Here is a 13,574-nt window from a genome sequence, read left to right as displayed (position 1 = left end):
GATGCCTCTAAGCTTATCATGTGTGGATTTGTTATCCATAACTTGTGTATTCAACATGGAGACAACGGTAATGACTTTGAAGAACGCGAAGAAGAACAAGCTGATGAAAATCTAGCTCAAGAAAATCAGAATGATGGAGCTTTGAATAGACGATTACAGCTACTTAACTACTTTACTTAAAAGTATTGTTTAAAAATTCATATACAATTTGCTCTAGAGCATAGGATCTATCAAAATAGTTTGGACATGGATCATAGATTTGTGCCTAAATTAGTTGAATTAAAATTGGAAAAAAATTCACACAATGACTTTTTAATAAATGCAAGAAAGTTTTATAAAATATTAGACCATAAAAATATATGTTTATATCTGTTTTTATATAGTATGTGTATTTTGTTTTTTTACAGAACACGCTTAAAAAAAAATTAGGAGATTTGTTAGCTTTTGTTGTTAGGAGCAATTCTTATTAAGAGTATTTTAAAAAGGTAAAAAATGCTTAATAGCATAAAATTAAGATATGATCGTATTAATATTAAACTAGATTACAAAATAAATTTAAAATATGAAAGATATTGTTTTGTTTAAATTTTAAAATCAACCACTAGCCAATGCAATACCTTATATATAGTTATATATAGTTGTGATGCTTGTATCTATTTCACATCGCAACAGCATTGGTCTTAATGTTTGTGTGAAGTTTTACAGAACTTATTACTGTAAGGTAATGGTGATAAAAAAAATGAAATAACAAGAACAATTTCAGGTTGAAGTTATATTTTTATTGTTACTAAAAAATGTAATTGGTCATGGCTTTACAGTTAAATACCTTCAAGGTGAATGTTTAAATATAGTTATACAACATTTTTCGAAATTTAACATAAAATTATGATGTAGCTCTTCTCTTAATGCTCAAGAATTTCCTCCTAAAACAAAAAAAATTTGTTAATGATAAAGTTATACTAAATACAAGCTACAAGTTATACTAAATACAAAAAATTTGTTAATGATAAAGTCATACTAAATATTATTACAAATTAATTTTAAAATACCGTTTCTGTATTTACAAAATGTTGCTGGTTTGAAGGTTGCAATTTCTCATTCATTAGCTTTGTTGCTGTTGTGTAATATATTGTTAAAGCCTTTTCTTTTCGAATTTGCTGTTGTCTGAGAGCAACGTCCAATTTCAGAAGTTTTACTCTTAATTCTTGTTCTTTTTTTAATCTTTCTTTTTCTAACCGTAAAACACTTACTTTCAATTTTTTAAAACTTCCATCTACCAGGAGACTTTCTCTAGCTTGTTTTCTTTTTAATTTTTTTAATGCCCCCCCCTTGATGGTTTATTTTGAATTGAATCTAAAATTTAATTCTAGGTGTCAAAACAAGATCAGTTAACTAAAATAATAAGAAAGGTGGTTTAGATTCCTTTAAAAATAAGAAGTTTTTAATGGTTTTGGAAATACTAGTTGTGTAAAAATTAAGCACAAATTGATGTTGTCTGTTATATAATTATAAGTCTAAAACCTACAATTAACTAAATTAAACAACTGAGATTTAAAAAAAATTAATTTATAAATTGCATTACCTTGAAGTATCTGACAACTGTCACTAACAAGAGTGGTATTGTCTAAATTAGGGGAGGACATACAATCAAATCTTGCATCTAATATAAACAATCAATTAACTCTATAAATAATAGAAATAGAAATATATATATATATATATATATATATATATATATATATATATATATATATATATATATATATATATATATATATATATATATGTATGTATTTTATAACACAACTAGTCTTAACCAACAAAGAAAAATATACCAGACATAGACGAAATAAAAGAAGCTGTATCAGAAGATTGTTTCAAAGTAAAGTTTACTTCTTTACTTGATGAAGAAAGGGTGGCAGTGGGAGTGGAAAGTTGGTTGGGAGTGGATGACAATGCATCATCTGTTGTACAAAAAGAGATATTAAAATCAGGAACATCGATTCCAGATACATTTATTGACTTCCTGTCAATAATGTCTAAAACAACATTATCTAATTCTGTTAGTTGTCTCCCTGCAGCACCTTAAAAAAAAAAAATTATATATATATATTTGTATATATAATATATATATACAAAAATATTTAATTTTATATATATATATATATATATATATATATATATATATATATATATATATATATATATATATATATATATATATATATACATATACACACACACAGACATATATAAATATATATATATATATATATATATATATATATAACAAAACTATACCTGTTTTTAGACTCTTAGCAAAATTTTGCATTGTAGCTCTTCGCAAATAATCCCACTCTCTACTACGTAGCTGATTGATATCTTCAATTTTTGCCCCTAAACTATTTAAATGTGACATTATGTCTTCCCAAATTCTATTTCTATGCCTCATAGTAATAGATGGACCTAAAAGTAGATGAAATAAATAATCAATATATAGTATAATATAGTCTTATATAGTAAAATACTAAATATTCTATAATAATATATTATTTTATAATAGGAATCATATATCAAAAAGCTTACCTATATATATATATATATATATATATATATATATATATATATATATATATATATATATATATATATATATATACATATATATATATATATATATATACATATATATATATATATATACATATATATATATATATATATATATATATATTTATATAAAATATAATGCAATTATACATATTTTTATTTAAATAGTTTGCTAATTAAAACATACCAAGCTTCCCAAGAAGAACCTCTTTGTTTTCTCTAATCTTTATTGCTAGTATCATTTTAAGTTCTTTAGACAGCATTTTATTTTGTTGTGTATTTGTGTATTATATGGCATATTTGTTGACTATTTATACTTTTCTTTAGTCAAACATGAAAAATTTGTTTAACCAAAATTACTATCGAAAACCTAACGAGGAAAAACAACAAGGAACTGAATAATCGATTAAATGCAGATTTTAAGTAATTAGTTTATTATGGAGTTACCAAAATCCTTTTCAGTTTTATCTATAAAATATCTACATAAAAACACAAACAAAGAATGTTCAATGATTTTGAAGCGCTAACGTTGTTCCAGCAATGGCCGCCAAAAATCACGAAGAAAATATCTAAAATTGAGATCAAAAATCTATCTGAAGTTTTTTTTCGAAAAAACGCATTTTTTATCTGAAAAGGCGATTCCCTTGTTCGTTTATAGCATTGGATTTAAAAACGAAGTTTTTATCTTAAAAACGGAATTTTTTGAATGTTTATAGCAATGGACTTTTTTTTTCTTCGCTTTTTACGGTAAAAACTTCGTGTTTTACGGAAAAAACTTCGTTTTTTATGTTTATAGCATTGGCCCCAGCTGATAGACTTTTTCTTATGTAGAATTGAATTCTGAGTCGAATGGCGACACGCGGAATGTCGCCCGACCAATACCTGCTGAGTTATTAAACAAAAACCCGATCAAAATGCATAAAAACTGTTTTTACAACAACAGCAATGCATTTAGATATAGATAAATATATAATCTTTTACGTCAATATAAATTTTTTTTTACGAAATCGTTAACGTAACAAATTGACTGGAGCAAGCAGAAGACGATTTTTGAATCATCTTTCCCCGTTAATTTTAATTTATTTTACATTAAATACCCAGTGGGCATTTAGACGTCCATTGACGTCCAGTGGACGTCCAAATTGGACCTTGGACGTCCATTTTGGACGTCTAATGGACGTCCGGTAGACGTCCAAATGAAACACCTTTCGTCCGTCCATAGCGGACGTCCAAAGACGTCCTTTTTAGACGTTTTTTGGACGAATTAAGACGTCTGGCGGACGTCCAAATTCGACCAAAATTGACTTCTCATCAAACGTATGGTCGTCGTTTTTAGGCATGACACCGAAATCTAGCAATAATATCTTTTTTCAAGTTTAAAATTTATTTGTTTAAATGTTATAATACATACTATAACAAAAAAAAAATTAAAGAACTTTTATATTATTTAATTCCTTCTTTTTGCAATTTCGGCATTGCACGTTTTAACAAGTCGCCAACAAGTGTCTCAATATTGCCCACGTCAAAACCATCTTTTTCTGAGATGAGTGCTTCTAAAACAAGCAAAATTTAGAACTTTTTTTCAAATGTTATTATGACTTTTTTGTTCTTTATAACAAAACGTAATAAAAACTTTAACTTCATTACAATGTAATTAGGTATGTAAACTAACTTTTCAAACATTTGTATAACGTTGTGGCCACAAATTTTCGTTTTCCTTTTATCCCATCTTTACTGAAGCAGCTTTGCAAAGATTGTGTCATTATGCTGTCTAACACATTTTTAACGAGTCGACGTGGCGTTGAACCACCAACACCCCTAATCTGTGTAATCTAGAGACAATAAAAACTTTAGTTAAAAAAAAAAAGCAAACTAATCTCAATCCTGTAAAAGACAAAAATATTGCATTGTAAAATAAAAACAATTGTAAATACAAATAACATTGTAAATAAAACTGCAAACTTCTAAAAAAAAATTAAGCTTTTTTAGTTTTGAGTTGTGTTTTTATAGGCAACATTTAAAACCATTGATTAAATTTACTTTTCTATGAGGAGAAAAAAACAACTGACAAACTACCTTTTGAAACCTAGCTGCTTTACTGGAGTTTAATGCATTTTCTTCCTCATCAAACTTTTCTATTGTATCTATTGGTTCTGTTAAAATATCGGCATTTACGAACCCACTGTGCCCCTCATGATTATTTTCAAGTAGCTCAAGACGATCAAGGATTTTCTTTTGATTCTCCTTAACTTGATCAAATTGACTAGTTAGTTCCATGAAAATTGCATATTGAAATTCTGAAAAGAAAAGCGAAAATTTAATTAAATATTTAATTTGTGATTTTCCAAAATTGACAAAATATTTATTATTAATTACGACTTTTGAATTAGATTTAATTAGATTTAATTATATGGCAATAAATTCTTAATTCTGAAACTAAAATGAATTAAAAATATTATTATCAATATAATACAAAAGAAATGAAAAACAACATTGATAAAATATTGACAAGTATATACAAAAGTACTCACGCTTGTTTGACATTTCCTTGAAAGAAACTCCGCCATCGCCTATATTTGAATGTTTTCTTTTTAAATTACCTGTTTTAAAATCAAGTTGAAAATATAGTTAAACTTTTATTTTGAAAATATAGTTAAAATATATATATAGTTTTTCTTTAAATATAACTTCATAACCTGTATTTGAATATTTATTGCTCAGCTTATGAGTAAATCCACTGCTCATAGGTTCATTAGAATTAAAAATGTCTACCTCTGGACTGGGTGTTCGAACTTCTTTTGATTTTCTAAAAGGTTTTCCAACATTTTTCTTAATGAAATCAGGTGGAAAATCAGACAACAAACTTGGAGCTTGTGCTGCTTTCAGTTTTTCTAATGTAAAAAAAATAATAAAGTTGAATTAAATACTAATCAAACAAATAGTTTTTCTGGAATACCTTTACATAAAAATTTGTCACCTGTATTTGAATATCTATCGTTCAGATTATGAGAAAATCCACTGTTTACAGGTTCATTAGAATTAAAAATGAAGTCTAGCTCTGAACTGGGTGCTCGAACTTCCTTTGATTTTCCTTATGGTTGAAAAAAAAAAATTATTTATACACTCATAATATTTTTTTATCAAGATAAATTATATTAATTATAAAAAATATAAACCGTGATTTTCTGACTCATCTTCTGTTTGAAATTGAAGCATCTGGTTGCATGTCTCCAATGTTCCAGCTTCTAAAATAAATTCAATAAACTCGTACTCTTTCCAGCCTGGTTCCGGAACAGCCCACTCAGAAATATAAGTTCCAAGAGTTTTGTATCGTTTGGGTGGGATGTAAACAATACATTTGTCTAAACTAACCCAATGAGAAGGAACCACTGTCTTGGTTGGAAGACCTTTTTCAGTTATAACAACAGTACTAAAAAGCCTGCAAATAAAATAAGGACTTAATGAACAAATCAAAAGTGGATACACATTACATTAGTCGTAAACCTCTTTTTACTTTTTTTAAATTAGAAACATAAGCCATTCAATTTTGATTTCTTATAATCACATTTTTAAATTCAGATTTTATAAGTTTTATAAACAGATTAATAATAAAACCAAAGTCAGTATATTTAAATAAATCTATTCTCATAAAAAAGGTTTAGAAATAGAAAATTTTAATATAAATTAAATAAAAGTTTATTAAGTTGTTTTTTTTTCAGCCCAAATTTACCCAATTTAGCAAGGGTATGATAACTTGATCATTTCCATGTGCTAAGCAAACACATTTTCTCCATTTTATATTTGCATAAGTTAGTTGATTTGACCAAAGTGTATCTTTTCTTATCAGATATATTTGAAGAGTCTTAGAAAAAACAAAATCTTCAAAAAAATTATCTAGTTCACTCTTTTTGTACATCTTGCATACTAATCTACCATCAGGCAAAATGTTATTCACAAAGCATATACAATCTTGAGTATTAAACCAAGAGTTAGTAGGACCATTAAACTTGGTAATAGTAATTGTTTTCTCAGAGTAAGTATCTTTTAATTCGTGAAACCTTTTAAATATTTCTTTTAATGGATTCTGTTTACCACGTACCAATCCTTTTAAGGTTTTCAAATAATTTTCAAATTGAAAACATGAAAAAACATCAAGAGAAGATTGAAAAAATTCAACATCATCAGTAAGATGCTTGAGGTTATGTATATTGTATACAGTGAAAGTATCACCATAATGCTCATGTGCATTAGTAACAAAATAATTTAAAAGTTGCCTTGCTGAATTTAGATAACTGCATCGTAAGATGGTTTCCTCTTCACATAGCATGCGTATTGCAAGGGCTAAACTCAAAAAATGTTTGTACTTTTTTGGTTCCAGAACACCCTTTAGTACAACAATGCCTGTGTATAGAAGAAAAGTTCTAAATTCAGTAGCCTTCCATCGATTAACTTCAGTTAGTTCACGTGGTTGTCTCGCAAAGTCTGAAGGTAATTTTCCTTTCAGTTCACTTAAACGATGAGATATCTCTATCAGATCTGCAGAAGCCAATCTTCCTGAAAATATCTGTGGATATCCTCCTTTTAAATACAATAAAATACGACGCATTACTCCTAAACAAACTAGATGCATATAGTCCAATGGAAACTGTTGAACAAGATCTAGTTGTTGAATTTCATACAATGGAGTCACAAAATGCTGATGAGATCTGTTTTCATTATCTAGTTGAGCATACTGACCCGAACGTAACCCATAATCAGTTCTTTTTGAAATCAAATTACTATTAATTGTACCATAAACTATACGACCTTTAATAGACACACCAGCCTCATCATATCTCTCACAGGCATGGTAACCACTATGTTGTACGATACCCTTTAGAAGACTGCGAGCAGGCGAATCGCATGGAATTGCAAATATTGAGACATAATAGGATTTACCACATAAAATAACTGTTTTATTATGCAGCTCTTTTAGCTCATGTGCAAAATTGGTCAAAAACTCAATAGGATTTGGTTTTTTCTGACCACCATATAAGGCAACAGTAAAAGATTGAAAAACAGAAAATTGAGATGTAATAGGCCATAACTGGTATCCCGATGATTTAAAAATAGGGAGACCATCTACATTAAAGAGTAGCTTAATTTCATCGCAGTTATATGCACTGTGCTTTAAAATTGTTTCAAGGCCTTCTTTTATGCCAAGGTATTTATATTCACCTTCATTCATTTCGGTTGTATCAACTTTGTTTAATGTTCCTAAAACTGTCCTTGAATCTTTTGGAAGTTGGTGCCCATGATTTCTCAAAATTGATAACAAGTCATTAACACATTCTCGTGTAGTTTGATGTTTTAATGCCCAAATACGAATGTCTTTTAATAATGATTGACTATTATCCGTTAACTCACAAAATTCATTATCTGAAGGATAAATAAAACTATCAAAACTTTGCAAAACATTTATTTCGGGCTGATGATCACAATCTGATTCATTCTCACTTTCTGATTGCAACAAACAACCACAATTAAAAGTTTTTATAGCTAAGTTTTCACTAAAATTTGAATCATTTGTTGGGGAATCAATAGATTGTGAAATTGCATACACATGACTACGGTTATTACGCCAGTTAGTTATACGCTTCCTGAAAAAACACTTTATAAATAATAAAATTGTGTAAAATACACACATAAAAAAACTGATATAAATAGAGATAAGGTGGTAAATTTATTTTACTCAATTTACAACTAATATTTTTTATTATTAAAAACTTTTTCATATATGTATATGTGTGTGTCTTAATATATATATATATATATATATATATATATATATATATATATATATATATATATATATATATATATATATATATATATATATATATATTAAGACACACACATATACATATACATACAGTGCCGTGGCGTGGTACATTTGGGCCCCCCCCAAATCATTTTTTTGGGCCCTATTTTTGTGGCATCACATTACAGGATATATATGCGTCACATTTTTTCTAAAGGCTAAAAACATCAAAAATAAGACATATAAGTATAGACAAACGTATATGTACGGATAATTATCAGAATAATGTTTGTTATATTATATTGGTAATACTTCAAAACCTGTAATAAATCACATATTCACAATTGTCACAGAAATGACTTGTGGCGAACTTTCATACTTGCAAATTTGTTGATTATCTCCTCATAATTTAATTTTCTTGCCACATCGTTCTCAATTGACAGCATCGCCAGAGAAGACAAGCGGTCATCAACCATTGTTGACCTATAAAAAGTGAAAAGAAATGCATAGAGCTACATCTATTATGTATAAAGTAGCAAGATTAAATATACTGACCTATGAAAAGTCTTAATCAATTTTAGCTTGCTGAAGCTACGTTCAGCACTTGCGACAGTTACTGGTGAGGTAAGGATTATGCGTAACACAATGGCAAGATTTGGATAAGTTTCTTGCAGCTCTTCTTTATAAATGTAATTAAGAAAATCATGTGCAGATTTCATGTGAGTACTTTCTTTCTCCTGTACCACTATGACAAATCGTTTTAATTCCATTTCCAGATCATCCGAATCTATATCGCCAAGCTTTGCTTGCAAATTTTTGCAATATAAAGACAAAGAATTTTCTTTACAGATTTGAATAAGATTCTCAGAACGGTATAGGAAGTCATAGAGCTCTGTGATACTACTGACTTGTTCAAAACGCTCCTTTACTGATCCCATTGACATATCAAGGAGTGGTAAAAAGAAATCAACTTTAAACTTCTGTTCTAATTGGATGGTGTGAGCTTCATCGGCACACTCGTATGAATGAATCATCTTTTTTTGTCGGGAACGCACTTCTGGAAAAATTTTTGCAATGTCCAACACTTCTGCGATTTCTGATGCTTTCATGTGTGCGTCTGAAAATCCAGTTTCACGATATTGCTGAAGAAATGCATATGTGGCCTTTATTTCACTATCCAAGACATCAAGGGAAGTTGTAGAGGACTGCAGAAGCTTACTTGATTTGTTAATTTGGTATAAAACGTCATACCAAATAACGATTGACAATATGAATGGCCATGTCATCATATATTCCATCAGCGAACATACTTCTGTAGCTGTTGCGCCATCTCTCTTCTCTAGAGCATACACTTCCAATTTTTCTAATGCCTCTAATATCTCTTTCAGGTGATAGCGAAGAGGTTTCACACAGTTTATTCTACTTTCCCATCTGGTATCGGATTGAGGCTTGACAGAAATGGGTATACATGACTTTAAAATATGCCATCGAGCAGGAGATGATGAAAAGAGTGTATACAATCTTGAAAGAACTCCGAAAAAAGTAATTGCACTGTTGGATGACTTTGCACCGTCAACAATGACTAGATTAAGTGAATGGTTTGCACACGGAACATATAGAGCTTTGGGATTCATTTGAAGAAGCCTAGCTTGAACACCCTTTGCCTTTCCTTTCATGTTAGCACCGTTATCATAGGATTGGCCTCGACAGTCAAGAATATTTAATTCCCACTTTTTTGTCTGATCTAGAAAGGCATCCAAAAGCCCTTTTCCAGTGGTATCATCTACCTTGAGATATCCAAAGAAATTTTCAGAAATGTTGATACCTGTCCCAGGAATGCAAACTACTGATCGTAGGATTATGCTCATTTGTTCTTTATGTGAAACGTCTGGCGTACAATCCAAAATAATGGAAAAATATTTCGCTTTCTTTACTTTGGAAAGGTTTTCGGCTTCAATCTCCTTGGCTAACAATTCAATCAACTCATTCTGGGTATCATTGCTCAAATAATGTTCATTAGTTTCTTTCTTCTGAATCCGACGTAAAAGTTCATCGAGCACACTATCATACTTCGCCATCAATTCAAACAACCCAAGAAAGTTTCCATTGTTCTTGGAACCAATGACCTCTTGTGAACCACGGAATCCAAGATTCCTCGCAGAAAGAAATAGAGTGATGTCTAGTAATCGTTCCAATACTGCTCTCCAAAATTTTCGCTCTTTTTGAAGCAACTTGTATTGATGCTCATCAATGGTTGTTTGATTCATTATGCCTGCAATGTTGAATTTGGTAAAATATATAAATATTTATTATATTTAATGACAAAATTTTTTTTAAAACAGTTTACCTTTTCGTAATGTCATCCACTGTTCAAAGCACCTGAGATGTGTACTTCCTGTTTCATGATCATTCAGTTTTTTGGATAAACCTTCCCATGTGTTCATCCCTTGTCGGAATGGTGAATCTGATATACCAAAAAGTTTGCAACAGAAGCAAAAAACTTTATTACTTTTCATAGAATACACAAGCCATGACCGTACAATAGTTTCTCCATTCTTCATCTGTCGTTTATAATAAGTCACTGAAAATCGTCGTCTTTCTTGATTGTGTGGAAAATCTATCTCAATTTGCTTTACACCACGTTCAACAATGTCACACCTCTGTGCATCAGAAACATTTTCTGGCCAATCAGAAGGATCATCACTGAGAAAAAGAAGTGGCAGTGTTGTGGCAGTTGGTATACACTCACAGATTGCCATATTAGAGTCTCCTTCAGCAGACAAACCAAAACAAGAAACAGAATCATTTTCTGCATTGGCTGTAACATCATTATTGGTTTCTGTTATTGCTACTGATTCACCATCAGCTTGAACTGCTGGTTTCAAAAATTGTGTAAGTTTGGGGTACTTAGTTATTACTTCCCTGGCTGCAGCTGCTTCTCTTCTCTTAGCTGCACCACTTTTCACTTTCTTCATTCCAATAATTAATACCTAAAAATAGAACAGATAGTTTATAAAATTTACTTTTAGGTCCTACTATAGTACTATACCTATTTAATTTATACAAATAAATTAAATGAAAAATAATAATGTCTCCTAAAAATAATAAACTTACCGGCTCAGCTGATTCAGCCACGCTCACTACGAATTTTGAATAATGACGATTGCGTTTCGGTTTAACCAACTACACACACATCATACAGTCAAATGAAGCAACTGACACGCAGAAATCAATATTTCAAATCGTATTTCAACTCACAATTTTTTATTACTATTCTAGAAAGTTATTAAAAAAATTAAAGAAAATACTTTTTAAAATATTATAAAATTTTAAAATGTTGTATTGCTGACGGCCCACCGGGAAATATCCCGGTGTGAAAACTCCATGTGAAATAGGAAAACTCATCTTTAAATAAACTGTTCATTATAATATAAATTTGTCAATCTAGTTTGTTTTATTTACATAATTTTTTGCATGCTATTTATGATATCATAATTTGTATTATAATTTTTATTGGTTTGTAACAATTCTATTTGTCGGTTAATATTTCTCTGTAATGTCTTCAAATTTTGATTTTATATTTATATCCAGAGTTTTAAATTGTTATTTAATCTTTTGAAAATGTAGTATGTTAACTACGAAACATGTCAAGATTAAAAAATTCCGTGTTTTTCATAAAAGTATGAGTAAAAATTTTAGAGTTAAGCTACTATATAGACACAGAAACTAAACAAGGATGTCCATTCTCATCAGTTGTTTTTTTTCACATTAAAATTGTCTTAGTAGCATTTATTTTATTTTATAGTTTGAATATAATTGATAATTATCTGTTAAAATAATAAAATGCCATAAAAAATTTTATCATTTTTTAAAAAACGGGCCCCTTATATCTCGTGGGCCCCCCCCAAATGGGGGGTTTGGGGGGCCTTTGCCACGGCACTGGCCCCCCAAACTATATATATGTACATATATATATATATATATATATATATATATATTATACATATATATATATATATATATATATATAATATATATATATATATATATATATATATATATATATATATATATATATATATATATATATATATATATATATATATATATATATATGTACATATATATAGTTAATATTATAGATGCCATCTTAAATGCAGCGATTCTTTTATTGCCAAGATTGTTTAAGGAATCAACAGATTTTTTGATTACATTTGACAGCCAGCCGACACAGCATACACCAACTATTAAAATGCCGAGTAGGGAAAAAAATAACAACAAAAGACTGTAGTATTATGTTGGATGGTTGTGAAATAATTGAGCATCGTAGTGATGTCGATGTGTCTTTAGCGATGTCGTGTGTTTTTGCTTCGTATTACACTTTTAATATTGAATACCCTGTGCAACTGAAAAATACATTACTGTTTTTTGAGCATGTTGTACTTGGTATATCAAATAAAGACCGTCCTGTAACTGTTTGCAGAATGGCGAACACATTAAATTACAAAGTAAAAGAAACTAAATTTTTATTATTATTGTTAATACATATAAAGAGAGAGAATTCCTTTTTTCTTTCTTTTATTTTTAATAGGTTATGATAAAAAAATAAAATTTCTTTTTAGAAGTAATGATGACAAATTTTATTCAGCAATACAAATGAGGTAATAAAATGCAGTATTATGTTGGATGGGTGAGAAGTAATCGAGCATCGTAGTCGATGTGTCTTTAGCGATGTCGTGTTTTGTTGCTTCATATTACCTTTTTAATATTGAATATACAACTGACTGAATACATTGCTGTTTTTAGAATGTCCATAGACTATATTTCTTTTGTATAAAATTATGTTTAAATTATGTTAAAATGTATTTGTATGGTAGTTTAATTTTATTTTTTTTTTAAATATGTATATATATATATATATATATATATATATATATATATATATATATATATATATATATATTACTACTTCGCCTCTAAGGCGACTTACGATACCTTAAAATACATCACTAAGGCGACAGTATTCCTAAGGCGACAGTATTCCTAAGGCGACATTTTATCGTCGCCTTAACGATTCATCATAGTTTTAAACAACTAACCTAAAATCAATTTTAAAACCGAAGCTAAAAATGGGTTGCCGTTATATAATTATTGAACTTTAAAA

The 13,574-nt window shown here is 29.0% G+C and overlaps 4 protein-coding genes and 1 pseudogene across 7 annotated transcripts; 1 reads left to right on the top strand and 4 right to left on the bottom strand.

Annotated features, from left to right (window-relative positions):
- LOC149880836 (uncharacterized) overlaps positions 1–13,138 on the top strand; it is a 331,517-nt pseudogene extending 318,379 nt beyond the window's left edge.
- Positions 758–2,953, bottom strand: LOC149880838 (uncharacterized). Of its 3 annotated transcripts, none has more exons than XM_090069771.1 (6): positions 2,798–2,953; positions 2,302–2,466; positions 1,836–2,084; positions 1,583–1,660; positions 1,050–1,353; positions 758–923 (listed from the first exon to the last, which is right to left on the bottom strand). In XM_090069771.1, exons 1-5 carry the CDS (start codon positions 2,871–2,873, stop codon positions 1,316–1,318), a joined length of 606 nt encoding a protein of 201 aa, XP_089925897.1. In that variant the 5' UTR covers positions 2,874–2,953; the 3' UTR covers positions 758–923; positions 1,050–1,315. The 3 variants fall into 3 exon arrangements, with proteins under 3 accessions (XP_089925897.1, XP_089925898.1, XP_089925899.1); XM_090069772.1 differs by having other exon boundaries at positions 1,583–1,624; XM_090069773.1 differs by lacking the exon at positions 1,583–1,660.
- On the bottom strand, positions 3,973–5,943 carry LOC145187104 (uncharacterized). The gene is made up of 7 exons (XM_090069678.1): positions 5,787–5,943; positions 5,588–5,701; positions 5,307–5,501; positions 5,142–5,210; positions 4,687–4,907; positions 4,283–4,442; positions 3,973–4,163 (listed from the first exon to the last, which is right to left on the bottom strand). Exons 1-7 carry the CDS (start codon positions 5,824–5,826, stop codon positions 4,054–4,056), a joined length of 909 nt encoding a protein of 302 aa, XP_089925804.1. The 5' UTR covers positions 5,827–5,943; the 3' UTR covers positions 3,973–4,053.
- LOC149880837 (uncharacterized) lies at positions 5,971–8,410 on the bottom strand. Its single transcript, XM_090069677.1, has one exon. It carries the CDS (start codon positions 8,294–8,296, stop codon positions 6,326–6,328), a length of 1,971 nt encoding a protein of 656 aa, XP_089925803.1. The 5' UTR covers positions 8,297–8,410; the 3' UTR covers positions 5,971–6,325.
- On the bottom strand, positions 8,519–12,087 carry LOC145187840 (zinc finger MYM-type protein 1-like). Of its 2 annotated transcripts, none has more exons than XM_090069467.1 (5): positions 11,525–12,087; positions 10,758–11,400; positions 8,966–10,682; positions 8,731–8,893; positions 8,519–8,628 (listed from the first exon to the last, which is right to left on the bottom strand). In XM_090069467.1, the coding sequence occupies exons 2-4, from the start codon at positions 11,383–11,385 to the stop codon at positions 8,758–8,760; spliced, it is 2,481 nt and encodes an 826-aa protein (XP_089925593.1). In that variant the 5' UTR covers positions 11,386–11,400; positions 11,525–12,087; the 3' UTR covers positions 8,519–8,628; positions 8,731–8,757. The 2 variants fall into 2 exon arrangements, with proteins under 2 accessions (XP_089925593.1, XP_089925592.1); XM_090069466.1 differs by having other exon boundaries at positions 8,520–8,628; positions 8,790–8,893.
- Positions 13,139–13,574: the final 436 nt, after the last annotated feature.

The sequence above is a fragment of the Hydra viridissima genome, unplaced genomic scaffold (assembly GCF_058129835.1).
Source record: "Hydra viridissima isolate aposymbiotic clone 2 unplaced genomic scaffold, HvirCarnegie_v1 scaffold_12, whole genome shotgun sequence".
In the NCBI taxonomy this organism is placed as follows: domain Eukaryota; kingdom Metazoa; phylum Cnidaria; class Hydrozoa; order Anthoathecata; family Hydridae; genus Hydra; species Hydra viridissima.
This window is presented reverse-complemented; position numbering and strand designations above follow the sequence as displayed.

Coding starts and splice junctions, on each gene's coding strand:
- LOC149880837 (XM_090069677.1), bottom strand. CDS start 8,296: ATGTGTGTATTTTACACAATTTTATTATTTATAAAGTGTTTTTTCAGG.
- LOC145187840 (XM_090069466.1), bottom strand. CDS start 11,385: ATGAAGAAAGTGAAAAGTGGTGCAGCTAAGAGAAGAGAAGCAGCTGCA. Junction 8,894..8,965: donor TTGATTAAGACTTTTCATAG/GTCAGTATATTT, acceptor CACTTTTTATAG/GTCAACAATGGTTGATGACC. Junction 8,629..8,789: donor GATAATCAACAAATTTGCAA/GTATGAAAGTTC, acceptor TGATGTTTTTAG/CCTTTAGAAAAAATGTGACG.
- LOC145187104 (XM_090069678.1), bottom strand. CDS start 5,826: ATGCTTCAATTTCAAACAGAAGATGAGTCAGAAAATCACG. Junction 5,702..5,786: donor AGATGAGTCAGAAAATCACG/GTTTATATTTTT, acceptor TTCAACCATAAG/GAAAATCAAAGGAAGTTCGA. Junction 5,211..5,306: donor CAATAAATATTCAAATACAG/GTTATGAAGTTA, acceptor ATTTTAAAACAG/GTAATTTAAAAAGAAAACAT.
- LOC149880838 (XM_090069771.1), bottom strand. CDS start 2,873: ATGCTGTCTAAAGAACTTAAAATGATACTAGCAATAAAGATTAGAGAA. Junction 2,467..2,797: donor GGTTCTTCTTGGGAAGCTTG/GTATGTTTTAAT, acceptor ATCTACTTTTAG/GTCCATCTATTACTATGAGG. Junction 2,085..2,301: donor TGCTAAGAGTCTAAAAACAG/GTATAGTTTTGT, acceptor TTTTTTTTTAAG/GTGCTGCAGGGAGACAACTA.